This window comes from Emydura macquarii, unplaced genomic scaffold, assembly GCF_026122565.2.
Source record: "Emydura macquarii macquarii isolate MOO-44397 ecotype Brisbane River unplaced genomic scaffold, CSIRO-AGI_Emac_v2 contig_3035, whole genome shotgun sequence".
Taxonomy (NCBI): domain Eukaryota; kingdom Metazoa; phylum Chordata; order Testudines; family Chelidae; genus Emydura; species Emydura macquarii.
In genome coordinates this window covers 440,818-466,819 of record NW_027133172.1, presented here as the reverse complement: position 1 = coordinate 466,819, position 26,002 = coordinate 440,818, and the positions used below count along the sequence as shown (strand labels likewise).

General features: G+C 55.2%; 3 protein-coding genes and 1 non-coding gene across 7 annotated transcripts in view; 2 read left to right on the top strand and 2 right to left on the bottom strand.

Annotated features, from left to right (window-relative positions):
* The window catches only part of LOC137141274 (zinc finger protein 208-like), a 134,723-nt gene that overhangs the window by 83,694 nt on the left and 25,027 nt on the right, over positions 1 to 26,002 (bottom strand). The window lies entirely within an intron of this gene.
* On the bottom strand, positions 109 to 6,575 carry LOC137141285 (RING finger protein 39-like). Of its 2 annotated transcripts, XM_067530121.1 has the most exons (3): positions 6,231 to 6,575; positions 2,010 to 2,032; positions 109 to 1,231 (listed from the first exon to the last, which is right to left on the bottom strand). In XM_067530121.1, the coding sequence occupies exons 1-3, from the start codon at positions 6,564 to 6,566 to the stop codon at positions 1,228 to 1,230; spliced, it is 363 nt and encodes a 120-aa protein (XP_067386222.1). In that variant the 5' UTR covers positions 6,567 to 6,575; the 3' UTR covers positions 109 to 1,227. The 2 variants fall into 2 exon arrangements, with proteins under 2 accessions (XP_067386222.1, XP_067386224.1); XM_067530123.1 differs by lacking the exon at positions 2,010 to 2,032.
* On the top strand, positions 9,019 to 9,106 carry TRNAY-GUA (transfer RNA tyrosine (anticodon GUA)). The gene is given in 2 exon segments: positions 9,019 to 9,055; positions 9,071 to 9,106. It is a non-coding gene; the product is annotated as a tRNA-Tyr (tRNA).
* On the top strand, positions 19,068 to 24,079 carry LOC137141277 (zinc finger protein 665-like). Of its 3 annotated transcripts, none has more exons than XM_067530108.1 (4): positions 19,068 to 19,439; positions 19,716 to 19,784; positions 21,132 to 21,248; positions 21,528 to 24,079. In XM_067530108.1, the coding sequence occupies exons 1-4, from the start codon at positions 19,406 to 19,408 to the stop codon at positions 23,816 to 23,818; spliced, it is 2,511 nt and encodes an 836-aa protein (XP_067386209.1). In that variant the 5' UTR covers positions 19,068 to 19,405; the 3' UTR covers positions 23,819 to 24,079. The 3 variants fall into 3 exon arrangements, with proteins under 3 accessions (XP_067386209.1, XP_067386208.1, XP_067386207.1); XM_067530107.1 differs by having other exon boundaries at positions 19,713 to 19,784; positions 21,531 to 24,079; XM_067530106.1 differs by having other exon boundaries at positions 19,713 to 19,784.

Sequence of the window (26,002 nt, the reverse complement as noted above, 5' to 3'; positions counted from 1 at the left end):
AGAGCTAGAAAGACTGCATGCCAGGCTCAGGAAATTCTCCTGCCCTCTGGCACTGAGGGGTTTAGGGAGTCACAGCCCCATCTTCCAAGAAAACTGAAGAGTGAAGGACTGGCTGGCCCACGTTTCCCGTGGGAGTTTATTTTTTCCATTCTTGTGCTCAAAAATTTAAAAAAACAAACAAACATTCCTTGCCATAGAAGCCTGCGCTGGGCTAAATACGAGGTTATTGAAACAAAATCCAGGGGAAGCCATGCAAGAATACAACACAGAGCGGCAGGCGATGCGTGGCAGCCAAAACCCTGGTGGGAAGAGAGAGCAGACAGCATCAAAATGCTCGGGGGGTTAAGGGAATGGGATGCAGGCCGACCCAAGCTGGGGGGCTTGGCTGCTTTGGGGTCTAAGATGCAGATCCTTTCCCCTCTATGGGGCGCCAGTTCTGCTGTGGCAGTAGGGCAGGGGACTGGCTGGCTCAGGAATAGGGTATGGATCCTTTGCCCTGTATGGGGCGCCGGTTTCTCTCCGGCCCCAGCGTGGCTAGTTCAGGGGTCAGCGAATGGGACTCAGGGCCTTTCCCCTCTATGGGGCATTGGCTCTAATCTGGCCCCAGAGCAGGGGGACTGGACGGCTCGGGGGGTGGGAGGGGGAGGAACAGAACACAGGGTCTTTCCCCTCTAGGAGGGACCGGCTCCAGACAGTTCTTCCCAGATGTGCTCTGCGCCCGGGCTAAGATGGGCCAGTGGGTCCCACTCGTGTTCTTCGTGGGAGACCTTCTGGCGTCCGTCCCAAGGGCTGGTCGGTCCATGGCCGTTTGGCTTGTCCTTGCCCCCTGAAGGCATACTGATGTACAGCTCGGCGTACAGCTCGGCAAAGATCGGGAGCAGCTCCTGGGCATCAGCGTCGTAGAAAGGCTCCCGCGCCACTCATCATCCATCTCCAGCCAGTGACTGGGGGGACGCCATCACCCAGAGACCATCGGCTGGCCCCAGGCCCACCTTGCCCTTCTTCCACACCCAGCAGCCCCCAGTGAGTGGCACCCTGGTCCCTCCACTTCCCAGGAGCACAGGCTGGAGGAGACACCATGACGGCTCAGTGTGGTCCTGGAGCATGTCGGCTCCCTCGGGGGTTGTCCGGGAGTGAGGGTTGCTCTCAGAGGCCTAGGTGGATGGTCCAGATATTGTCCAAGAGGCTCAGAGGGGGGTGGATGGTTTGTGAGGATCCGGCATCACGTCAGCTGCAAAGAGAGAGGGAGGGTATGGACGATAATCACCCCCAAAAGGTGCCCAAAGGGACTTACAGGCTTGCTATGCTAGGGACGGTCGCCCAGCGCTGAGATGCAGCCACCTCTGGGGTGGGACAGCTAGGGGAGAGCCTCACAGCAACGCTGCACAGGGACCGCTCACCCAGCACGCAGATGCAGCCATCTCTGGGGTGGGAGGTTGCTGCACCATGACAATCCACCGTGGTCACTCGCCCAGAGCTGAGATGCAGCTACTTCTGGTGTGGGGCGCTGCCACCGGCTAAGAGCTGGAGGGCAGTTTAGGACAGGGAGGGCAGGAGGATCCTGTATGTAACAGCCACAGCTGGGATAGTGGAGTATGGAGGGGGAATTAAATCAGCTTGGGTTGGAATTCAGTGTGAATGGCCCAGCTTTGAGGGGAAAGTGTCTTTAATAACCATGAACGGCTTTATGCTGACATTAGGATGCCCCCTAAAGCCACATTGGGGTCTGCACTGACTGGGAGAGAAGACCACCCGCTATTGCGCTCCCATCCCATTCCCTGCAGTAAAGGCATTCCTTGTTCCACTCTCACCACTCGCCAGCACTGAAGCTGGGACCATCAGTTGTTAGTGCCGCCTCATCTATTAAGCCCCGGATCCTATTCTCTAGGGCCGGACCTCCCCCAGAGAGCTTGGACTCGGCTTCTGGCCACTCCTCCCTGCCACGCTCACCCCTGGGGGAAATCATAGATCAAGATCATGGGGGCAGAAGAAGAGAGGGGGGAACTCACCATCTGCAGATGTGCCCAGCACCCTGGTGGGGGAGAGAAGACAGAGAGAGACGGCATTAGACGCGGGGTAGAGTTGGCCATCAACCCCAGAATAGGGACAGAGCTGGGGGATATTTTTCAGCCAAAACTTTTTTTTTGGGGGGGGGAGGGGGAAGGAAATGCAGATTTGGCAAAAACTAACGTCGTGACTTGTGCATTGGTTTCGCCAAAGTCTTCATCTTGATTTTTTTTTTTTCGAAAATTCACGTCGGTTTCGCTGAATTGTTTGTTTGAAAAGAAAAAACCAAGCGGTCCCCCCACCCCCACCCCCCAATTTGTGTCCATTTTAGCTGAACAGTTTATTTCAGGGGAGAGGAGGGAATCAAACATGTAAATTTATCCCCCTCCCCCTCGCCTCCCCATCCCGATTTTTCACCCTTGCTCATGCAGTAACAATGCGTGGTGTCGGGTCCAAAGGTCCTGGGGTCATGGCCCCGGAAGGGGGTAATGACAAAGATGCAGGGGGAAATAAGCAGGGGAAGGAGCCGAGGAGAAAACCTGGCTAGGATACAGCAGCTGGGTTTGCTGGGCCCAGCCCAAGCCGCCCATGGCACGTGGTCGACGCTGGTGCCCAGGTTGGCTGATGGCAGGAGGAGATATTTATGAGGCCGGCTGGTAAATTCCTGGAGGGTGACTAAGAGTTGGAAGAGCTCGTGCGGTGAGCAAAGGTCTATGATGAACCAGAGAAAGATGTGGTGGGGCTAGCCGGGACAATTCCGCGGGCTGGTCCTGGTGGCTGATGACAGGATTCCCACATGCCCCGGGGGCCACTGATTAATTCACGAGGACTGGGCCCAAAACCGCGGTGTGTGTTTACATTCCACTCCTTGGCCTGGCCCGCTGCCATCGCCAGGTAAACAGCACGTGGGCTCCCAGCCTAGCTACATGTGCAATCCAGTGCTTGCTGGCGGAGGGGAGGCAGGAGAGGGCTGGGAGTCCCGGACTCCTGGGTTCTTCTCTCCCCGGCTCTGGGAGGAGTGTGGGGGTTAGGGAGTTGGCCCGAGGAGGGGCTGGGAGTCCCGGACTCCTGGGTTCTCTCCCCAGCTCTGGCAATGTGACCGTAGCAGAACCTCAGACTTCCAACCTAGAGCGACCTTCTTCCACAGCGCCTATCTTGGGAGCGTTCACCAGAGCGCCTTGGCCGTTGGGATGTGTCACCCTGCTCTGACCCTGGCCTCGGCCCAGTTGGCGCTGAGCCTGGGACGTGCATTTAAGACACTCTCGCCGCTCCCACAGGGCAGCGCTGCCCCATTGTGCATTGGCTGGACTTGAAACCCCAGCAACAGACTCTTGCACTAGTCTAATAACATCCACATCCAACGACTCCCAGCCGCCATCACCTACTTTCCCTCCGGCTGGGAAGAGCCAAGGACTTGCTGGCTCGCCCCCACCCCAAAACCAGGTTCCTTCAGCCTCCATCTACGCAGAAGTCAGCCACTTGGGAGGGAGGGTCCCAGCAGCAGTGGTGGGTTCTAGCGACTACTCAGGAAAGGAAGTAGGGGCAGCCTGGTCTCTCTCTCTGGGTGGGGCTGATTCCCACCAGCAGGGGGCAGTCACTGATCCACACAGATCCCACATGCCTCCCAGAGCCGGGAATAGAAGAACCCAGGTGTCCTGGCTCACCCCCTCCCCCCATCCACCCCAGCAAGCACTGGATTGCACATGTAGCTGGGCTGGGAGCCCACGTGCTGTTTACCTGGTGATGGTGGTGGGCCAGGCCAAGATCCTACCAGTAGAGAGACACAAACAGAACAGGTTTCATCAATCCAGTAGGACGCGGACGGACACGCAGAGCAGATCTGATCCCTCCAGCTGGGGCCAGTCACACGCCCGTATACACACACACACACAAACACACACACACACAAAGCTGGCTGGAGCAGGGCTGAGTCCCTCGGGCAAGTCCTCGGCCCGGATCACCTGCACCTTCCTAGCCATGTTGAAAGAGGAGTGTGGTTTGAACGGGAGCCAGGCCGGGGCTGTGCCAGGAGATGGGCGGCCGCACCTGCCGGATGAGAAGCCTGGGAGGGGGCAGCAGGGAAGCCATGGACTGAAGACACCGGCATGGTGTCCGTACCTCAGCCTGGCACCCAGCTGCACTGCTCAGGATGGAAGGGACCCACTGAGAGCGGAGGTGTGGGGCCAGACCCATCTCAGACAGTTTATCAAGGGGGAGGGGTGAGGCAGGGTGGTCCATTGACCCTTCCTGGAGATGGGCGAAGAGACACACTATAGGGGGTCACACGGAGACTCCAAGCAGAGAGGCCAGATTCCTGCTCTAACCTACCAGACCCCAGAGCCAGGGATGGAACCCAGGAGTCCTGACAACCAGGCCCCCTGCTCTCAGACACTAGATTCCCCTCCACTCCCCGAACTGGGGAGGGACCCTAGGAATCAAGATTCCTAGCAACTCCCCCGCCATACACACACACGCATTAGACCCCCATTCAGATCTAGAAAGTGAACCCAGGAGTCTTCCACTAGATGTCCACTCCACTACCAGAGCTGGAACAAGAACCCAGGAGTCCTGACTCCCAGCCCCCACTCTAACCACTAGACACCACTCCCCTCCCAGAGCGCCCTACTCCAGTATGACTATGAGTGCCCGGTTTAGTGGGTTAGAAATGAGGGGGTGGCCGGGGGGCTTGGCAGTCAGGGTCTGGGCTGGGTCAGTCCCCCTGACTCTACTTCCATTTCCGCACCAGTAAAATGGAGACTGGCAGCTGGGGTACTGTGGGAGGCAGCTAAAGGCCTCCTGTCTGGGGGGAGGATTGAAATAATAGACCAGTATCTTTCCCAGCCTGCCCGTTTCGTAGTGTCACCCAGGGAATCAGCCAACCAGGCCAACGGGCCCATCTTGCCTGGCATCACACCTCCCCGCCACACCAGATCAGACCAACGGGCCCATCTAACCTGGTATCACACCTCCCCGCCACACCAGATCAGACCAACGGGCCCATCTCGCCCGGCATCACACCTCCCCGCCACACCAGATCAGACCAACGGGCCCATCTAGCCCGGTATCCTACCGCCCCGCCACGCTGGATCAGGCCAATGAGCCCATCTTGCTTCCATTAGCCGACTCTGGCAGATGCCTCTGAGGGAGCCATCCAACCCTCCCATCCCTCATACACCTCATCGTGCAAGACCGGCCCGTGGGCAGGGGCTGCTATTAACTTTGTGCAGCGCCCGGCGCGATGAGGGGTGGGGCTGAGACCTCCAGTCAGAACCGCAGCATGGGGCGGGGACAGGTGGAATGGGAGCAGGGCCAGGAGCTGTCCCATGCTCCCCCAGGCGCCAGCATGGCTTAAAACCAGCCCCTCTGCTCAGTGTGGGACGTAGCCCCCTTGGTGCTGGGGTTGAGGGGGACTGTGTCAAAGATCTGGCAGGGGACACCCCTCCCCTCAGCCTCTTTAGCTCCAGCTGTAGCAGCTCCTGTGTTGCACCTGGATCAGCGTCCTGGCCTCCCACCCCCAAATCTCTTTGTACCACCCTCCCAGGATCTTGGGGTGCCTCCCCTCCTTCCAAATCAGCACCTCATGGCAGGGAGATCTAGGCTCCCTCTCCCCATACCAGTGGTGGGTTCCAGGTGCAGCTGTTCCCCCATTTCCCACTCCCATGGCAAGAGCTATTGTGCCCCCAATTCTCCCCCCATGGTGGGGGCTCTATGTGCACCCCCCACCAAGGGTCCCCCAATCTCTCCATGCCAGGATCCTGAATATTCAAGAAAACAACCACCAACCATAGCAAAACAAGACATTCCCCTGCACCAGCTTCTCCCCTATGGGCCTGAGAGAAAATGAGTAGCTGGTGACAGATGTGTAGGCGCATTGCTTTGTGTAGGAAGGGGAGGTGCCTGGCTCCCCGGTGAGGAGAGCTGCACTGGAACATACATTAGACTCATAATAACCTCTCACGCTTGTGCTTTTCATCTGCAAAGCTCAAAGCATTTTACAAAGGAGGGCAGGAGCATTAGCTCCATTTTACAAGATGGGGAAACTGAGGCAGGGGAGAGTGACATGCCCAAGGCCACAAGTAGAGCCAGAAACAAAGCCTATGTGTCCTCCATCCAAGTCTGGTGCTCTATCTGCAGGGCCACACTGCTACCTTCCCTTGCACAGACTAGAACCCTGCAGTAGGGCGTTCCGCAGATTAACCAGCCACAATGCAGTCGTCTCGTACCTGCCCATCCGGCGTGACTGACACCGGGATCCAGCCGCCGCGCCGCCGCCGGGGCTTGGTCCCCAGGCCCTCCTGGGCCATCTTGGCATTGAGGTTCTCTGCGATCTTGACCTCCACGGCCAACTTGACGTGGGTGCGCAGGCTCCGCCGCTCGAAGACCGTCTGGCACTGGGGGCAGGACAGCACCCCTGCCCCCTCCCGCTCCCAGTAGCCTGTGATGCAGGCTCGGCAGTAGCTGTGGTCGCAGTCCAGCAGCACCGGGTCCTTGAAGGGACCCCTGCAGACAGGGCAGATAATGGAGCGCTGCAACTCTGCCACCAGTCCCCGGCCTGCCATGGTTCCCTTCCCTTCGCCCAGCAGCCGGGCGACTCCTTCCCCTTTATATGGGGCGTGGGCGGAGAAGGAGGAGTTTTCCTAGGGGCTGGAGAGGCTCCAGGTAAACATCCCCTTGCGTAACCGTAACCGGCTGGTTCTTCCACTCCGCCAGCTTCTCTCCCTGGCACTAACACAGCAAGGAGAGCGTGTGGGCTCTGCCAAGGTCTTGTGATTTTGGAGGTTGCTGTGGGCCAGGACTCCTGGGTTCTCTGGGAGGGGAGTGGGGTCTAGTGGGTTAGAGCAGGGCTGGGAGTCAGGACTCCTGGGTTCTATCTGCCACAAACTCACTGTGTGACTTTAGGCAAGTCCTAGTGCCTCAGTTTCCCCAGTGAAAAGAGGCTTCCAATGCTCCTGCCCTGCGCAGTGGGGAGACACACTGATACTGGGGATGTGCCAGGTCTGGCCCAAACGTATAATGGCTGCCAGGGGCACAGGCAGGGCAATGAGCTGGGAGGTCACTAGTGAAGGAGCCAAGCCTCTGGGCCAGGAAAGGCTGTGATGGGCAAAGAGCCGGGGAGAATCCAGCAAGCTGCAGCCTTCGGCGGGAGGAAGAGACAGATTGAAGCACAACAGCCAGACTGAGCCTTTGAAAGGCACCTGCTCTGTGCAAAGTCCTGGGCAGACGCTTGTTAATTACATTCCCCAGGAGGGAGGGAAGAGCAGTTTGCCGATGGAGAAACTGAGTCACAGATGTCCAGCTGCTTGTAAAGCTGCGAGGACGGGATGTGGAATCCGGCGTCCTGATGCCCAGCCCCCCCAGCTCTAACCATTAGACACCGCTCCCCTGCCAGTACTGGGAATAGAACCCAGGAGTCCTGACCCCCCAACCTCTCCCCACCTTTGCTCCAACCATTGTCGCTGCTCTGTAATCCAATCTTGGCAGACAAATTTGAAAGAGATACATGCACACAGAGGTAGGTTGTCATTACCCTAATTTTGCCCACACCAGGGCCAGGTGTGGGGGTGATGATGATGTGTGTTGTGACAGCACTGATGAGACCCCAGCTGAGATCAGGGCCCTGTGTTGCCCAGACACACAACAGGAGACGGCTGAGATCAGGGCTCGGAGAGACAGTCCCTGGCCTGAAGATCTTCCCATCTAAAGTGAGCACCTGAAGTTGAGGGAGTGACTTGGGAGGTGTCCAGAAGGACAGAGAAGTGGGAAGAGAGGAAAGAGACAAACCCACCCACCCTCTGAGACAGAGCATACTGCTCTCACCCCCGCCACACCCCCCCATGTGCAGTGTGTGGATGGGTGGACTAGACACTCTGAAATGACACTGTATTCAAAACAGGGAGGGGAAAAAAGAAACCCCTCTTCTTCAAGCCAGAGTTGAATCAGTAACCTAAGGATGACTCTGTTAGTACTTTACAGGCCTCCACTTTACCAGCTGACCTATGGAAGAAATGGGCAGCATTGGCTAAGCTGCTATAGTTAGTAGTATCTGTCTGTCCATCCATCCTAGCACTACATTTTTCTTCTCTCCCCCTGGCTTTTCACTCACATCTTCCTCCCTTCCCTCCTCATTTCTCTCTCTCGTCCCTCTATGCCTTGTGGTCCGAGGAGAGACACAGAGGCCGACTGAGAAGGCTGGCAGAAGAAAAAGAGGTGCAGAGGGGGTGATAGATCCAGAGAGTGAGATAAGGAAAGCTGCAAGAAGGGAGAGAGAAAGAAACAAAAAAAAAATCCTCCCCAGGCGGAGATGTGACAAGCGCCTTCGTTCCCCACCAAGTCACGTGTCACACACACATCCCAGGACCCAGGCATGATTTAGAAATGTTCCATTACAACAGTGGTTTTCAACCTCTGGTCCGCAGACCCCTGGGGGTCCGTAGACTATGTCTCGGGGGTCTGCAAAAGGTTGTCGTTACCATAGACCGGTGGTTTTCATCCTGAGGGTCCGCAGACTATGGCTAAGATTTCCAAAGGGGGCTGCACCTCCATTCGACATTTTTAGGGGTCCGCACATGAAAAAAAAAAAGAGGCTGAAAACCCCAGTCTTACAACAATGCGCACACAGCAAGGGTGAAATCCACAGAGAAACACGGCCGGGTGTACAGCCGGGGGAGGGAAGGTCTCATCAAATTCCTCCTCCTGCAACCCCCACAACTCCGGGACCACCCAAATGCCTCTGGATTATAAACCCAGGTGGAAAAGGTGGCATGTCCCTCGGCTGGCCGAAGAAGAGGGCTCAAGAGAGATTGAAACAGGCAGAACAAGGGAGTGACGGAAGGATGGGGGGGGATGAAATAGAGAGAGAAAGAGCTGGGAAGACACCCAGGTGGCCCTTGTGATCTGTGGTTTGCTAAAAGCTGGCACCGGCTTTGTGCTGTAGCTACCAGGATATCTGGCCCCTGTAGTCCTGCCCAGGAAATACCACTAAGAGCAGTGACTCCAGGCTGCAACCTCATCCCTTCGATAGCTCAGCTGGTAGAGCGGAGGACTGTAGTGTGTTAACTGAGTCATCCTTAGGTCGCTGGTTCGATTCCGGCTCGAAGGAGAGGCGGTTTTTTGCTTTCTGGAAGGTGGGTGAGCCGTGAGCGGAGCGGGCCGGAGCCGGCAGGAAAAGCGGGGGCGGAGGGGAGCTGGAGTCAGGACCACACACACGGAGCAACACGTGTGCCGAGCGCCGCATTCGCAAACGCTGGTGTAGAGATGACGACACACACCGAGCAATGCACACGCAAAGATCGCAACGTGCACTGACACAAAGATGGCAGTGTGTGCAGCACAGCTGCCCCCCTCCACACACACACACACAGACAGAGCAATGCACTCACAAACACACATTGGCACAGAGAGGGTGATACTGACAGACACACACACACAGGGCAATACACACACCCCACAAATAGCAACACACATTGGGACAGTGATGGCACTACACACAGCCACACGGGTGCACACACAAACACACAGAGTGTGCTAGCCCCACACTGGCACAGATCTGGTAATAGGCACTCAGGCAGTAATGCACACACACTTACGCACACACACACAGCACAATGCACAGACATTCACACACACGCAGCAACACAGATCTGGCAATACACAGAGACATGCTGGCACAGACACAGTGACACACAGAAACCACGCCACGCACAGCGAGACACCCACAGCGATTGTGTCAGTATCTGTGTGTGCATGAGTGCAACGGGGTGAGGGACAGCAACACACACACACACACCCCTTGACACACATGTTTGCTGTTACAAATAGAGCCAGCACTCCCTAGAAGGGAAAGGATCCAGACCCCCCCTTCTCCCCCCATTGACCCAACCCTGTCTTTCCTCATTAGCACCCTGCGCCAGGCATCCGGCCCAGATGTTGCAACACGCTAGGCGGTGCCAGTGTCGATTGTGTAATTAGGGTGATGATGGTGTGGTGGCATCTGGTTCAAGACATTCCATCCTGACAGCGCCAGCTCCCCACGCATGCCTCAAATTCCTCCTCCCGACCAGCGGAGCAGCAGCAGGCAAAACACGCAGAAGACTGAGCCCAGCTCAATAATGTGGTCGGGTGACAAATTAGCCCCTGCCAGAGACTGGGGTGACCGGATGTCCTGATTTTATAGGGACAGTCCCAATATTTGGGGCTTTTTCTTACATAGGCACCTATTACCCCCCTACCTCCTGTGCTGATTTTTTACACTTGCTATCTGGTCACCTTAACAGAGACCAAAGCCGTCTGTCTGTCTGTCTCCCCCTCTCCAGAAGGGATACAGCTTTCCCACAGTTGGATATCAGACCGGGAGTAGCATGAGAACAGCAATGCTGGGTCAGACGCAAGCGAAGGATCCTGTCTTCTGCAGAGCGAGTCAAAACCTTAGGGGGGCATAGGAGGTTGCCAAACAGGTGGAAAATGCGTGATTTCATCTAAACTTCTCATTTTTTAGCTTTTCAGCAAGTAAAAAAAAAAAAAAATTTGGGGGGGGCTGAAAACCGGTGATTTTGTTGTTGTTGTTTTGGCAGGCGGGGGGGGGGGGGGTTGTTTGTTTGTTTATTTGTGATGAAAACAAACGCTTTGAGGCCTGCTATTTTTAGCCAACATCTGTGCAACGCCCGGCCCCAGGGGGATGGGATCTCCATCAGAGTCCATGCGGTGCCCGGCCTAGCGGGAGGCCCAATCTCGATCAAGGTCCATGTAGTGCGTGACCCAACTGGGGCCCCGATCTTGGTCAGGTTCTATGCAGCACCCAACCCAACGTGGGCCTCATAGCTGGTCTAAGCGCTACTATAATATACATAACACTAGACCAGGGCTAGTCAATAGGCGACCCGTGGGACAAATCTGGACTGCCGGATGCTTTTGACCGGACCGCAAAATCTTTTTATTTACTATTATGATAATTATTGTTATTATTTTTATGTTATTTTCTCTGAAGACTGGACCTTGCGTATACCTTGACCAAGAAATTTGGACCGTGACAAAAAATAACCCATTCCCCCTGCACTAGACCCTAAACACTCAACGTTCGTAAATCACTCCAAACCTCCACGTAACAATAGCAAGCGTGGGACTGTCTGGCCTCATCCCCACTCGAGCATCAGGCGATTTTTATTTTCCCCGGGCCCCTTCTGTCAGGTCCGAGAGGAAATCGATGGAGCCTTGGTGGAACCGGAAAAATGGGTCCGACAGACCAGGCTGGCCATAGGTGCAGTCGCAGCTCTGCGTCTCCAGCCTCAGACCGCATGTCCTCCTGGGCTGATGCACTTGTGGTTCAAGAAGCAATTATGCTGATTAATAATAATAACATCTTGCACTGCTACGGGACCTTTTCATCTCAGGATCAAAGGTCCAAATGCTCATTAAGTCGATTACAGCCGTGCAGCCCGATGAGGGAGGAAAAGGCTTTTAGGATGGGGAAACTGAGACGCTAATTAAGGGATTGCACCTCCCAATATTCCTTGCTCTAACCCCCTCGACCATACTCCCCTCCCAGAGCTGGGGAGAGAACCCAGGAGTCCTGACTCCCAGCCCCCACGCTGCTTTAACCACTAGACCCCATTTCCCTCCCAGAGCCACAAATAGACCCCATGAGGGGAGTGGGGGCAGGCTGCACTGACTCATAGCTTTTAAAGATGCTCAGGTCAGAGGGGCCCTCATGGCTTAGAGCACTGTCACAAGGCATCCAATACATCCAGGCTTGGCTTAGAGACCCTGGAAGGACCGGGGCAATCCCCCTGACCAGGGGAATCGCCCGATGCCGCCTCCCGCCCTCTGGCGCGGTGCACACGTCCCTGGCCGACCTCAAGCCTGGCCTCATAGCTGTGTTGATCCAGCTGTGGGGCAGGCTGCGTGCTACCCACCTAAATGGACCCTCCCTTCCCTCCACAGCAGGGCCTGGGTGTGACACCCCCCCCCCCCGCCAACTGGTAGGCCCTGAAGAACGTGAAGGGATCCAAGCCCCAATTCTTAACAACCCAGCGGCCACACAGCTGCCTCAGCTCCTTCACGGGCTGCTGGTGGATGGCGGCCAGGTCCACAGCCCGCCAGAGGCTGAGCGGGGCGAAGAGCTCCATATCATCCCCGTAGGATGACTGTCTCTCGCTGTTTGTCTGTGCAGCGCCCGGCGCAACGGGGCCCCGGGCTAACATAAATACTAATAAAATCTCTTGCATTCATATCGTGCTTTTCACCCTAAAGGATCGATCTTGTTATACTTAGAAAAGACGAGCAGGATCTTATTCAGGGGGACAAGGCAATATTCCACGTTTATTGCACCTGTAAGAACATTAAAAAGCCGTCACACTCACACTCACATTCATCAAGTTCTGCAAGCTGGTGTGATATAATGACCAGTCCTTCTATGCGTTGCTCGAGCCAGCCTAGTAGCCAAGTAGGGAGCACAAGGAGGGAGTCAGGCCTCTGTCAGACGTGAATCCGATGCTCCAAGATGACAATTGCAGAAGGAGATCCAAAGTTTCCATGTTGTACCCATCTTTTATACTTGCTGGCTCTCATGTCAGTCTATGGCCTTGCTGTGTCATGCTGCCTCTGGGTTCAGTATAATTGTTAATTACCAGCTAATTGCAAGCAGGACTGTTCTCTTATTTCTGTACTTGGTTTGTTCCCAGGGTGGATCCTTCTGTACTTTAGGGTCGTTAGTTTTCACTTGAGGGTCGTTGCTAGGTATTCTTTGGCCTTCAGGGTTAGGATGGGGCAGTTGGTGTCTTTACTCCCTTTTCTGTTGTTAGAGCAGTTTAGGTTGGTGTCTTTTTATGCCCTGCAAATACATTCCTCACTCACGCCCAGAGAATTCATCCAGATATTTTTAAATTCAATAGTACAACTTTCAGGAAAGTGCTCACTTCAAGAAACTAACAAGATGGAGTCCACTTATACCACACTAAGCAGTGCTATACCATTATCATAACGGTAAAGGAAAAATCTCTCTCTACCTCTACCTCACGTATACACTAGAACAAGGAGTCTACATCTGATTTGTTTGCACAACTCCTGGGGAGGGCTCACGACCTATCCCAGCAGCTACCTTCGCACCCTGCATAGCCTTATGGGCTAACAAGAATCCTAAGTCACTTTTCGGCAGTAGATCTCAAAGCCCTTCACGAAAGAGATCGGAATCATTAAGTCACCCAGCACAGCCAGCGCTAGAAGCTAACCTCCCACCCCTGTGCCCTAACCATTGGACAATGCTGTCTCCCAGTATGAAGTTTAAATGCTTAAAATACCTGGCACTGTGCGTAGGCAAATCCTCCCCCGCCACAATCCCCTCTGGTGGGGATGGGGGTTCCAAAACTCATGCTCACCAACCAGGCCATGATCCGGAGCGGGTCCCTCTATTGACCCAGCTGACATGGAGGACTCCCATTTGGTCTCTTTATACACCGTACTCTTTCTCTCTGGCCAGGAATCCCAGGCAGTCCCACTTGGCTGGGAGTTAGAGCTTCAGAAAACTCCCCCGGTCCCAAATAGCCGCAGACAGCTGGAGTGGATTTTAAACAAACCAAAACAAGAGAGGGTAAATATCAAATGGCAGATGAACTCCGCCGGGGGAGGGATGTGGCGAGTGGCAGGGAAATTGGCAATGGGGCCCTGATCTCAGCTGGAGCAGGGACTGTGTCTGTGTGACGCCCGTTACAACAGGGCCCAGATCTCAGCTGGAGGAAGGACTGTCTCTTGTTGTGTGTCTGGGCAGTGCCCAGCCTAGTGGGGCCCTGATCTTAGCCGGGATAGGGCCTGTCTCTCAAATCAGAGAGCCCCTCCCTGCCCTGAAAGCCCAAAAGAGACAGGAGATAGATTATCCTTATGTTAGAACTAGGGAAACTGAGGCTGAGACAGACGATGCGACTTGAGAACTCAAGTCTCCTAAGTTCCACTTCTTGACCCCAAAACCCTTCTCTCCCTGATGCCACAATGCTACGGACCCGCATTCACATTCCAAACAGCTGTCTTGTTTGGCCGTGGGTGATCCTAGCAGAGTTTTTCGAAGGGCCGGGTCACTGATGAAGCAGAGACCATGGTTGGACTCCAGACGACCCAACGCTGGGTTTATCATTCACTGCTGCTAGGGGAGTGACCTGCCTACCACCTTCTCCCACCCCGTCTGCTCTTCAGCCTCAGGTGACTTTGTGCCATTTGAACGGGGAAAGAAACCAGATCGGCTTCGGTTTGCAAAAGGATTGTCCATTCTGGGCACCTCCTGTGAGCGATCCCATTCCCTCTTGCATGTCGGCCCATAGACCGAACCCGCACCGGGCCCCATATCACCTGGCCTCTTTCCGCTTTCACCTGGGCCCCTCTCTAATGCTCTCTCTAGCTGGCGTTGCACTCGTCAAGGTGCATCAGCTCCTGGAGGACGCCCGGCGCTCAGGAACTTCGCAGCTGTGGGACAGCAGAGCTCAGCTTCGTGGAGACAGCAAGGATAGAACTCAGAGCATCCCGCTTCTCTGCAGGACACAGAGGAATCTCTCTTACAGGGCCCGGAGCTGGGGAGGGTGAGGCGCAAACACACACAATGAGGGTTGCCAAGTTTCGTGGGCTGTGTTCCTGGAGGTTTTGTCACATGACATAATCTTTAATTAGAGATTTATCTTCAATTCCTGGAGACTCCAGGAGAATCCTGGCAGCGTCAGGCCATTAGATCCCGGGTGACTGACTGACACGCACACACGCTAGAGTCCAGATAAATCCCTGTGGTCATTGCATGCACTGACGGAGACATTCATCACGTCTTGTCCAGGTAATTTTATCTGGAGTTTCTGGAAGCTCCTGTCTGCTAATAAGGCTTTGATTCAGGCTCCAATCACTAACCAGCTGAAGCACCTGCCCAGGGCCCAAACATAATTTTTTGGGCCCAGTACAAACTTGTAACACAGGCTCCCTCCCACACACATACCACAATCCCTCATCCCATACATACAATTTCATGAGCCATGAAATTTTTTTCCTCACGGTAATGGGGATGGCAGCCTGGGTTGGGACCCCAGGGCCTCCAGGTCCCGGTAAAGTGTACCCTTTCCCTGCCCCACGTGCGGGCCCTGCACCTGCCAGAACCTAAGCCAGCCTGGGAAGCAGAACTGGATCATCCTAAGCACCCCAAAATCCTTTGGAGACCATATGTTCCAGCATGCATGCGCCATCCTCTCCAAGAAGCCAGCTGTGTAGACTACACATCCCAGCATGCAATGCTCTATCCTCGCCAAGCTTGTGCAGACTACACATCCCAGCATGCAATGCGCCATCCTTGCCAAGCTGTGCAAAGACTGCAGATCCCAGGCCGCAATGCTCTATCCGCTCCAAGAAGACAGATGTGCAAAGACTACAAGACCCAGTATGTAATGCTTCATCCCCTTCAAGAAGCCAGGCTAGGTCCCAGCATACCGCCTTCTCTTTCCCTCACTGATGTGCCCCCAATCCAAAATGATTTAATCTTTTCTCATTATTAGGTTGGGGTTTGAATCTGCCATAGATGAGGCTGGAGTCCTGGGGTACAGATGAGATGGAGTCCTGGGGTCACAGATTCTTTTCTCGGGATCCTAGAAAAGTCCTGAGTTTGATTTTGTTTTTCATTTCACAAATCAGAATCTTTGGGGGTTTTTCTATAACTACAAAATTTTTCGTCCAAGGATTCCTATTGCTGGCACTGGGATGGGCTGGTCTAGGCCCATTCCCTCAACCCAGGGAGAGGTACCACTGAGCCCAGTTGGCAGACGAATACAGGGAGCAAAAAACAGAGCTGGGAGTGAAGAGTCTAGAGCCAAAACTAGAAGGTCGCCGATCAGAGAGCCCCAGATAGCGCTGTGACAAAGTGGGAATTTTCTGTAATATTTTCATGATGCTGATGTGTGCCTCAGTTTCCCTCTATCCTTGGCATTGCTACCCAGGGGGTGCAAAAGGGTTAACGCTGCTCTTAAAGCACAGCAGGACAAGTTAGGTGGGGGCTGTTGCCTCTGGTTTCTGAGCTTTTGGGATACATGAGAGCCCTATTCAGGCAGTGCATCCTAATGGATAGCGCAGTGGTCTGGGGTTCAGGAGAGCTGGGTCCTACTCCTGGCTCTGCTGCTGGCTGGCTGGCTGGGTGACCTTGGGCATGTCACGTACCCTCTCTGTGCCTCAGTTTCCCCATCTGTAAAATGAGGCCGAGGGCCCTGCCCTCCTTTGGAAAGCACTTGGAGATCAACGGCGGAAAAACCTTAGATAAGAGCTAAATATTTCTCATCACTAATTATTATCATTATCCGCCACCAGGAAGGCTAGAAACGTACTTCAAAGAAAAAAATGACAGCCGAGAGTCTCAGGCTTCATATGAATCGAGGAGATGGTGCTTGAAGCGAAACACCAGAATATCACAAGCCTCACGAGAAAATTGCAGGAGTTGGCAACCCCCGGATTCTCAGGCCTTTGGGGGCAGGGACTGTCCTTTTGTTCTGTGTCCGTACAGCACCTAGCACAGCAGAGCGGTGTCCCAGTTCACCACTGGGGCTCCTAGACACCCCCACAATGCAAACAGTAACGATGGCTTGAGCCCAGACTGGACAGCCGTTATAACAAACCCTTCCTGCTCCAAAGTGGCTGCGATTGCTGCTAACTGCCAAGGGGGGTGGGGGGTGAGCGTCCTGCAGCACCAAACCTCGCTGTGGAGGGACCCCAAGTCTGCTGTGAGATCCACAGGGACGCAGGCCGGGAGGGGATGCACCACAGTGGTCCCTGGCTTCCTGCTTCCATCTTTTCATTCTCATCATGGATCCATCCCAGCATGGTCCTGCCCTTGGTGACTTCTCCTAGCCCTGCTTTTCTGTGAACCTATAAGTGCCACCTCCGAGCTGGCCGCATCGCTCGTCCCCCTGCCCTCCTGTTTGGGGCAACCCGGGCTGGTGGGAACCTCTGCGCGGGCAGAGAAGCCCTCGAATAAAGCCCCATCCCTGGAGGGCAAAGTTTCGCCAGGCCTGATGCAGAGCCTGGATCTCTCCCTCTTCACCTGGGCTGCGCCATCCTGGGGCCAGCCCTCCAGGATGACGAGAGATGAATCTTTCGTGAAAAATTATGTCATGGGATGAAACCTCCAGGAACAGGTCAGTTGCAGAGGACCCACTCCCCCGGCTCTGGGTGGGATTGGCTCTGCAGCTGTGTGTAGTGAAAGGGCTCCCTCCCGCCTGGCTCCCAGCTCTGTCCCGGGGATGGGGAGCCAGGGGACCGGGGATCCCCCCCCCTTGGCTGTCCCCACTAGAGGGCTCTGGTTATTGCTCAGTACTGCTCAATTTCTTCCTTTCCCTCACTGCTGCTGCTGTTGCTTTAGTGCTTCCTCCGGCCCGGGGTTGAGTTTCCTGGGCAAGACGGATGCAGCTGCAGTTCCGGGAGCCGGGGCTGTGAGACAGCCACCCTGGGGGGGACGGTCATCAAAGCCCCCCTCTGCACCCAGTCCCCGGTGGGGACTCTCTGGTGGCTGGAACCAGCCCTTTGGGGGCAGCCCTGGGGCCATCAACCCCTGAGCCGGAGCTTGCAGGTGATGGAGAGAGACCTGGGGGAAAGGGCTGAGGGAGCAAACACACCCAGGAATAAGACAGTCACCAAGTCTCCCAGGCAGAGGAGGAAGGAGATAGAAAAGTGGGAGCGGGGGGCGGGGAGGAGGCTGACAGGGGCAGCAGGAACAAGAAGGGGGGAGAAAGGCTCCCAGCTCCCAAACCTGCCCCGATCCATTCCCTGCCTCCCCCTGGACGGGTTGACTTTCCTGGGAACAAGTGAGGAGCCCAGAGAGGAAAAGCCAGGTCCTGCCCCTGCCGAATCTGGGGGAGGGGGACAGTGTCATGGGGACCCCCCGACGTGGCCCCTTTGCTTCGCCTCTTTTCTAGCACTGGCCTCAGAGACTCTGTTCCTGGCAGGCTCACGGTGGCTTTAGTCCTGCTAAGTAGGGGCTGGGTCTGCGCAGGAATAAAGAGACCTGGGCATTTTCCCGAGCAGCGCCGCCGTGATCTTAAAAGCATCCAGCAAGGAACAGACGTGGGATTGCCAGGCTGAGCCGGGGCAGGGACCTTTGCTGACGGTGGCACCAGCTGCGTCAAAAGAAAAGCAAGAGGCCACCTAGGGCAGGGGTTCTCAACCCTTCTTCATTTGCAGACTCCTAAAAAAATTCAAATGGAGGTGCGGACCCCTTTGGAAATCTTAGACATAATCTGCGTCCCCTCCTGCCCTCCCCCCCGGGGTCTGCAGACCACAAGTTGAAAACCGCCGTTCTATGGTAACAACAACCTTTTGTGGACCTCTCAGACATAGTCTGCAGACCCCCCGGGGGATCACGGACCACTGGCCTATCGCCTTATAAGACCAGTTCCCTCATTAACTCTCTTGGCCAGGGGTTACTATAAGCCCTGAAGGACGGGGGTTTAGTTCCTTTCCTGAACACCAGTTTATGTCTGTCATCCTTCCAACCTGTATTAAAATATTATTACGAGGATTGGACCCTGGACCGCTGGAACTGAAGGCATAAGCCTCTGCTGTGGGGGCGCTAAAAGACCCAGCTTCCATAGCTCATAATCTTTAGCAGACACGGTAAATCCAGTACAGGGGACGGGGCAAAATCACCTGTTGTTAGCCTGGGATATATTGTTTGAGGCACTGGCTGTTGTACGGTGCAGCCACCAAAAGGAGACAAAAACAATCCCTGGTGCTCTCCTGGGTTAGACATCCCTGAGTGGGAGGACAGAAATAGATTCGTTCAACAATTTTTCCGAAAGCACATTTTCCCCACTGGAAAAATGCCATTTCTTTGACATCGAAACTTTCTGTGGGAACGTGTCGATCTCTGCGAAATTTCATTTTCGGAACGCCTTCCCCCCCAGTTTATTTTATTTTCTATTTTAAAGCATTATAGACTCTGCCATTTTAAAAAGCCCGAATCAAAATGCAACACTTCAATTTGATTGGAAAAAAAAAACATTTTGATTGCCCCGAAACAGGGCATTTTTCTTTGTTTGTTTTGGTATTTTTTTAATTTCGTTTTGCAGGAAATTTGGGAATTTTCTCATTGTGGAATGAAAGGAAATTTCAAAATCCCGAGATTTTCCTGGAAATGGAAATGATGGGGCCCACACAGCTTGAGGCGGGAGAGAGCTCCAGTCCCCCAAAAGCTGGGGAATTGCTGGTTTAAGAAATTACTATTAGATTCCAAAACAAAAAAGCCAGCCTGCCGCCCTTGAGCTGGTGGGATTTTCCAGGGAACAGCAGAGAGTTCTTGAGTGGGGAGATGCTTATTTTTTCAGGAGCTGGTGGCTTTCCATGAGGAATCTACGCCTTTCTCCGGCGTGCAGCAGGCTGTTGGAGAGCCCTCCGTTGGGACACCATGCAGGAGAATTATGAGACACTGATCTCTCTGGGTAAGGATTCACTCTCCCTCGCTTAGTGGATTGCCTGTTAGGCCTGAAGGAATGTGAGCACCTGGGATTTCTGCAGGGAGCAGATCAGCCCTTATAAATCTCATGAGAGAAAGAGAGAGTGACTGTTTTCCACATCCCGCTTCTCCATGATAGACACTCAGAAACACATCGCCATTTTTGTTAAGGGAGGTTTAGCTGGGCTGGTGTTTGTCCTGGGCAAGACCGTCCCAGCCTGCAGTGCGTCTAATCGCTGTCTCATCCATTTCTTGTTAGCAGAAGAGATGGCCATCAGCCTGCCCCGGATCACCGCAATGGCCGAGTCCCACCGCAGGGAGCTGGTGTCGGGTAAGTCCCTGCAAGAGCCACTTCTCAAGGAGGACTGAATGCTCCGAATGGAGCTGGGTTAAATTTTTTGGATGAACCTTTCCTTGGAGGAAAAACTCAGGGTCTGTCTTCATTGGCGGTGGCAAAGATCGATTCCTTGGGATCGACTGAGCAGAAGAGGAGACCTGCTCAATCAATCCGGAAATCGACTTAATAAATCCACCCCTGGAAAAAGATTAACTCTGCATTGACGGGAGGGCATTTCCCGTCTGCACAGCAAAGTGGGGACACCACACTCCTTAGAATTTAGGAAGTCGATGGGAAATACGCAAGCTAGTCTTTGTAGCTTGCGTATCTCCCATCGACTGCTGCCAAATTTTGTGGTAAGTGTAGACCAAGCCCCTGACTCAGCGACACCAAAGCGTTTTGCGAATCGGTGACTCTTGCGGATGACTGAACCCTCCCCCCAAAATTTGGAACAATCAAAGCCTTTAGACCTTTTCAAAATGAAACAGTTCAACTTTCCACTGCAGAAGGGCGTTTTGTTTCAAAAATCTCCTTTTCTGTAATGGGACAAACAAACAAGCCAGTGAAGCCGTTCAGAAATGGTCCAAATCCAAAACCAGATGCTTGGCGCTTCGTTGAAATGAAATGTCTCGTTCGACCCAAAATGAATGTTTTTTTTTTCACCTTTCTGATTTCCCCAAAATTAAAAACAAAACAGGCAAATCATCTTTGGTTCAACCCAAAATGTGGGGTTTTTACCTCAATTTGTTTGGAATGACCGGTGAAACAAAACATCCATTATTCACCGAGCCACCCTCTGCCCTGGGAAAATCATGTCTCCTTAAGGTATGTAAAGTTGAGGATGCTCAGAAATAGAATGGACGAAGTGGCTCGTGCTATGTTAAGCCAGTGGGATTTTGCACTTGGTCTGTTTGCTGAGAGGTTTCCCTGGGGAATAATTCCTCAGTTGAATAATTTCGGCTGGGACTTCCAAAAACCGAGAGGAGTCCGGTGTCCAGATCCCATGGGATTTGGCCCCACAATGATAATCCTCAGATTTGGGCTTCGAAAGGTGATTTAAGGAAAAGATACTGAGTTTGTGTCACTTTCCCTTTGCATCTTTAAAATCTATTTACCTAGGTCAGGGTGTCAAATGCATGGCGGGGAGATGGCCCTGTCCCGCTCTTAATCACAAACCATGCGCTGCAGTCAATCCATGTCTCTTGCTGTGCATCTGGGCAGCGCCTGGCACAACGGGTCCTGATCTCAGCTAAAGCCTCTATGTGCTCCTGTAATTCAATCAACCCAGCCCGAGTAGTATCCCATCAAAGCTTGATCTCTCCTCTTCCCTCCTCCCACCAGCGGGATTTCCGATCTCGAAGCCTGACCTGCTCTCCTGGATGGAGCGAGGGGAAGAGCCGTGGCTTCCGGATCTCCAGGCCTCTGAGGACAGGGAGATCCCAAGGAGCAGCAGCCCAGGTGAGCAGCAGTAAAATCAAGGAGGAGACCACGTCAGATTGAAATGTTTCGAAGGTGGGGCAGGGAACCATCTCCCACTGTGTGTCTGTCTGGGCACCGCCCGGCACAACGGGGCCCTGATCTCACTCCGTTTCTCTACTTGCTACCGCCTTGCATCTCCCAGTACAAGTAATGACGATGATTCCTTGCACGCCATTAGGTTTAGCATCATTTCACCCCCTGGTGCGACACGCGGACCCCTCCTCCTCTCGTGCCTCACATCTGGATTCTCTTTCCCAGCAGGCGAAAGCTCAGCGAGCGAGGAGGAGGAAGAGGAGGAGGAGGAAGAGCAGCCACAGAGATCTCCTGGGAAAGCAGAGCCTCACGGGACGTCCCCAGACGAAGAGGAGGTTGAGAATCCCAGCCCAGAGCTGGAGGAGAAGCACCAGAACTTGGAGGGGAAGAAACTGGAGAAATCTGCTCCCCAGACAGGGGTTCTCAGGCAGCCGCCGGCTCCCACAGGGGCGGGCAAGCCATTCCGCTGTGCCGAGTGCGGCAAGACCTTCAGCCAGCGGTCCAACCTGATCCGGCACCAGCGCCTCCACACCGCCGACAAGCCGCACAAGTGTCCCGAGTGCGAGAAGAGCTTCAGCGAGCCGGCGGCGCTGGCCCGCCACCAGAAATCCCACGCGGCCGGGAAGCCCTTCCAGTGCGGGGACTGCGGGAAGGGCTTCAACTGGAGTTCCCACCTGGAGCGGCACCGGCGCGTCCACACAGGCGAACGGCCCTACGAGTGCGGGGACTGCGGGAAAGGCTTCAGCGTCACCTCCCACCTGGAGCGGCACCGGCGCGTCCACACCGGCGAGCGGCCCTACAAGTGTGATGAGTGCGGCAAGGCCTTTGCCGTCAGCTCCACCCTGGCCCAGCACCGCCGCGTCCACGCCGGCGACAAACCCCACCGGTGCCAGGACTGTGGCAAAGCTTTCGGGCTGGGCGCCACCCTCCTGGCCCACCAGCGGAAGCACCGGGGGGAAAAGCCTTTCCAGTGCCCCGATTGCGACAAGGCCTTCGGCTTCACCTCCCACCTGGAGCGGCACCGGCGCGTCCACACCGGGGAGCGGCCCTTCCAGTGCGCTGACTGCGGGAAGAGCTTCAGCCGCAGCTCCCACCTCTACCGGCACCGGCGCGTCCACACTGGGGAGAAGCCGCGGAAATGCGCCGATTGCGGGAAAAGCTACCACCTTAGTGCCGCCACCGTGGCCCAGCTCCAGGCCGCGCCCGCCGGCACCGGGAGGGATCCCACCAAGTGTGCTGACTGCGGGCGCCGGCGCCTGCTGCCGGCCCCCGTGCCGGAGCCGGCCCCGGCCCCTTCGGGGTGCGGGGCTAAGCCCCACAAGTGCCCCGAGTGCGGGAAAGGCTTTGGGCAGAGCTCATCGCTGGTGAAGCACCAGCGGATTCACACCGGCGAGCGGCCCTTCCAGTGCGGTGAGTGCGGCAAGCGATTCGGCTGGTGCTCGGCCCTCATCAAGCACCGGCGCATCCACACCGGAGAGCGGCCGTACCGGTGCGGGGACTGCGGGAAAGCCTTCAGCGTCAGCTCCCACCTGGACCGGCACCAGCGCATCCACACCGGCGACAAGCCGCACCGCTGCCCCGAGTGCGGGAAGGGCTACAGCGAGCCGGCGGCACTGGCCAAGCACCAGAAATCCCACGCGGCCGGGAAGCCCTTCCAGTGCGGCGACTGCGGGAAAGGCTTCGCCTGGAGCTCCCACCTGGAGCGGCACCGGCGCGTCCACACCGGCGAGCGCCCTTACGAGTGCGGGGACTGCGGGAAAGGCTTCAGCGTCAGCTCCCACCTGGAGCGGCACCGGCGCGTCCACACCGGCGAGCGGCCCTACAAGTGCGAGGAGTGCGGCAAGGCCTTTGCCGTCAGCTCCACCCTGGCCCAGCACCAGCGGGTTCACTCCAGCGGCCGACCCCACCGCTGCAAGGACTGCGGGAAGCGGTTCGTGGCGGGGGCCCAGCTCCTGGCCCACCAGCGGGCCCACCGGGGCGAGAAGCCCTACCCCTGCGGCGTCTGCGGCAAGAGCTTTGGCTTCGTCTCCCACCTGGAGCGGCACCGGCGCGTCCACACCGGCGAGAAGCCTTACAAGTGCTCCGACTGCGGGAAGGCCTTCAGCCGCAGCTCCCACCGCAACCGCCACCAGCGCGCCCACGCCGCCGCCGCCGCCCAACCTCGGCCTATGAAGGGAGGGGGCGGGGCCGAGGCGGGGAAAGGTTCCGCCCCCTCTGGCCCGGCCAAGCCACAAAGAGGCTCCACCGCCGCTGCCACGGAAACGGCGCTTTCCCTCCTGCCAACCTGGTGGGGGGAAGGGGAGAGGAGGAGCAGCCAGCCTCCAGCCTGGGCAGAGGAGGCCACCGCAGCAGCCGTGCCCTTCGCCCACGCTGCTGGGGGACTGCGGGGCTGGGGCATGAAAGCCTTCCCTGCCCCAGACGCCGCTCCCACCCCGTGGCGGCTGGGAGATGGCGGCTCGGGCTGGGCATCCACCTTACCCCAGGAGGCCTGGCCCCAGCTGCCGCCCACTTCCTAACCAGCCTCCCGTCCTTCTCTGGAGCAGTTTGCTGGGGCCAGTGGCCCCATCACCCTCCCAAAGTAGGGGACAGGCAGTGGGTGTTCCCTGCAGCTGCCTGGGCACTATCCCGGCCCCCCTGCCCACAGGGCAGGGAGGCAGCCAGACCACCAAAAGTTGTCTCCTGCCACTCATGCAATGCACACACCCGTTCCCTGTCCTGCAGCCCTTTAACTGGCTTGGGGATGTCACCCCAGAGAGCGCCCAGGGGGATGGGCACACAGAGCGAGAGGGGAGGAGATTGCTTGAGTAGTGAGGGGGCGTGGGTGGTGAGAATTGGCAGGGGATGGGTGGAGGGGGGAAGATAAATTAAGCACCTGGAACCCCAAGGAGGCGGTGAGGACTGGGTGGATTGAGCACTTGTGGGGGTTTGGCAGAAATGGGGGCTTGCAGAGGTGGGGACTCATGGTTGGGAAACTGGGTGGGGGTGGTTGATGGGTAATGGGGGGATGCAGGCAATGGGCGGGAGGGCAAGGCAAAGAGCAGTCCGCCTCTTACGGAGCATTGGAAGAAGAAAGAATCTCAACTCAGCTCTCAGTTGAACATCACATTCATATTGCTCCCCCAGGGGGGGTCACATTTACAGTATTTCCCATCGACCCCCACCCACCCTGAGTGCCACCTTAATATGATTCCCCAACAACCTCCCAGACTGTGTGTTACATTTATACTGGTGCCCAGTAGCCCCAGGGGTCACATTTACACCATTAGGTGAGTGATCACTAAAGTTACCGATTCAGGAGACTCCAGGATTTTCACCGGCTCCAACATTAACAGTCAAGCATGGGAGGCAGAGACCACAACGGGGGAAGGAAGTGAGGCCCTGATCAGGAGTGAAAGGAGGAGAGGGAGGGAGCTGGGAAGTGGCCAGTTTTGCTCTTGGAAAACAGGTGACTGAGAACTCACTGCACGGGTGAGAAGCAGGAAATATCTGGGGCAGCAGATGCCGACTTCTCTGGCTACAAATGACACTGCAGAAGGATTGGGTGTTTCCCCCAGTTCCTCAGAGGGTGGGTCTGATCTGAGAAGGAAGCCAGGAGAGATGATAGCCCAGGTCACATCAGAATCCAGGCCAGTCCTCTCCACTGAAGCCGGAGGCAGAAGAACGTGACGGCCAAGCTGTTGTCCAGGTGGGGACAACAGAGACTCTGTCTGTCACACTCACCCCCACATGTACACTCGCACCAAGCAGATAGAACTGGGATTGGAAACAGTGACCCTGCTGGGATCTGCCCCCTGCCTGGGAGAGCGGCTGCTGGCAGAGAAGAAGTTAACATTACAATTCCCTGTAACTGTAACAACTGATTCCTTAACTCCCATTAAACCCAAATCCTGGGATTTCCTGAGGCTGGGTCATTTGCTTTTAGAACTGGATTCATTTGTGTATGTCTCTCTGGTTGCTTGTAATTTCCTTTTAACTTATCAAGACTCTTTACTGTTTGTGATGGGACCTGGGGTCAGCCACAGACTCTGACAGCTTTCCCCTGTAAATGCGGCATCCTGAAGTGGGAGGATCAATTCATTTGGGGTGGGTGGAAGGGTTCTTTAATTTTATTTCTTGTTTTTCATTAGCTGTAATAAAGTAGCACTTAAGTTTTCAACATTTCCAGAGTCCTCTGTTCTGAAAAGACATGAGTCAAAATGGGCCTTAAATGGGGGGCTCCCAAAAATTAAAAATTTTATATTTAGATTGCAAATGCAAACTCCTTGAGGCAGGGACTGTCCTGTGTTTTGTACAGCACCTAGCACAACGGGAATCCTGGTCCATGACTGAGGCTCACAGGCACGATGATAATACAAATAATCAATTATAGTATTAATCATTTAATTTGAATCAGTGAATGAGAAAAGTTGCATACGGAAAACCCCATCCTTAACTAATTTGAATTAAGGAGCAATTTTCCCCCTCCCCCCTCTTGGAGATTTAAAGGCCAGAGTTAAGGGTGTTTTTCTTTTCTACCCTTTGGAGTTACTAAGGTCGGAGTTAAAATCGCTTTTCTTCTTCTGGGGTCAGGGTTAAGGTGGCTTCCTAGTTTCAATGTGCAATATGCAGTATTTGATGTGAGTGACTCTCTAAGGTGGATATTTCACTATTTAGCTGCTTTTCTTTCCATTTTTCCATGCCATTGTTTTAAATCTCTAAGG

What these genes read in the sequence shown, in the direction of transcription:
- LOC137141285 (XM_067530121.1), bottom strand. Translation starts at nt 6,566, where the DNA reads ATGGCAGGCCGGGGACTGGTGGCAGAGTTGCAGCGCTCCATTATCTGC. An exon ending in CAGTCACGCCGGATGGGCAG is followed by an intron (nt 2,033 to 6,230) that starts GTACGAGACGAC and finishes CTCCCCCACCAG; the next exon opens with GGTGCTGGGCACATCTGCAG.
- LOC137141277 (XM_067530106.1), top strand. Translation starts at nt 19,406, where the DNA reads ATGCAGGAGAATTATGAGACACTGATCTCTCTGG. An exon ending in CCGCAGGGAGCTGGTGTCGG is followed by an intron (nt 19,785 to 21,131) that starts GTAAGTCCCTGC and finishes TCCTCCCACCAG; the next exon opens with CGGGATTTCCGATCTCGAAG. An exon ending in CCCAAGGAGCAGCAGCCCAG is followed by an intron (nt 21,249 to 21,527) that starts GTGAGCAGCAGT and finishes TCTCTTTCCCAG; the next exon opens with CAGGCGAAAGCTCAGCGAGC.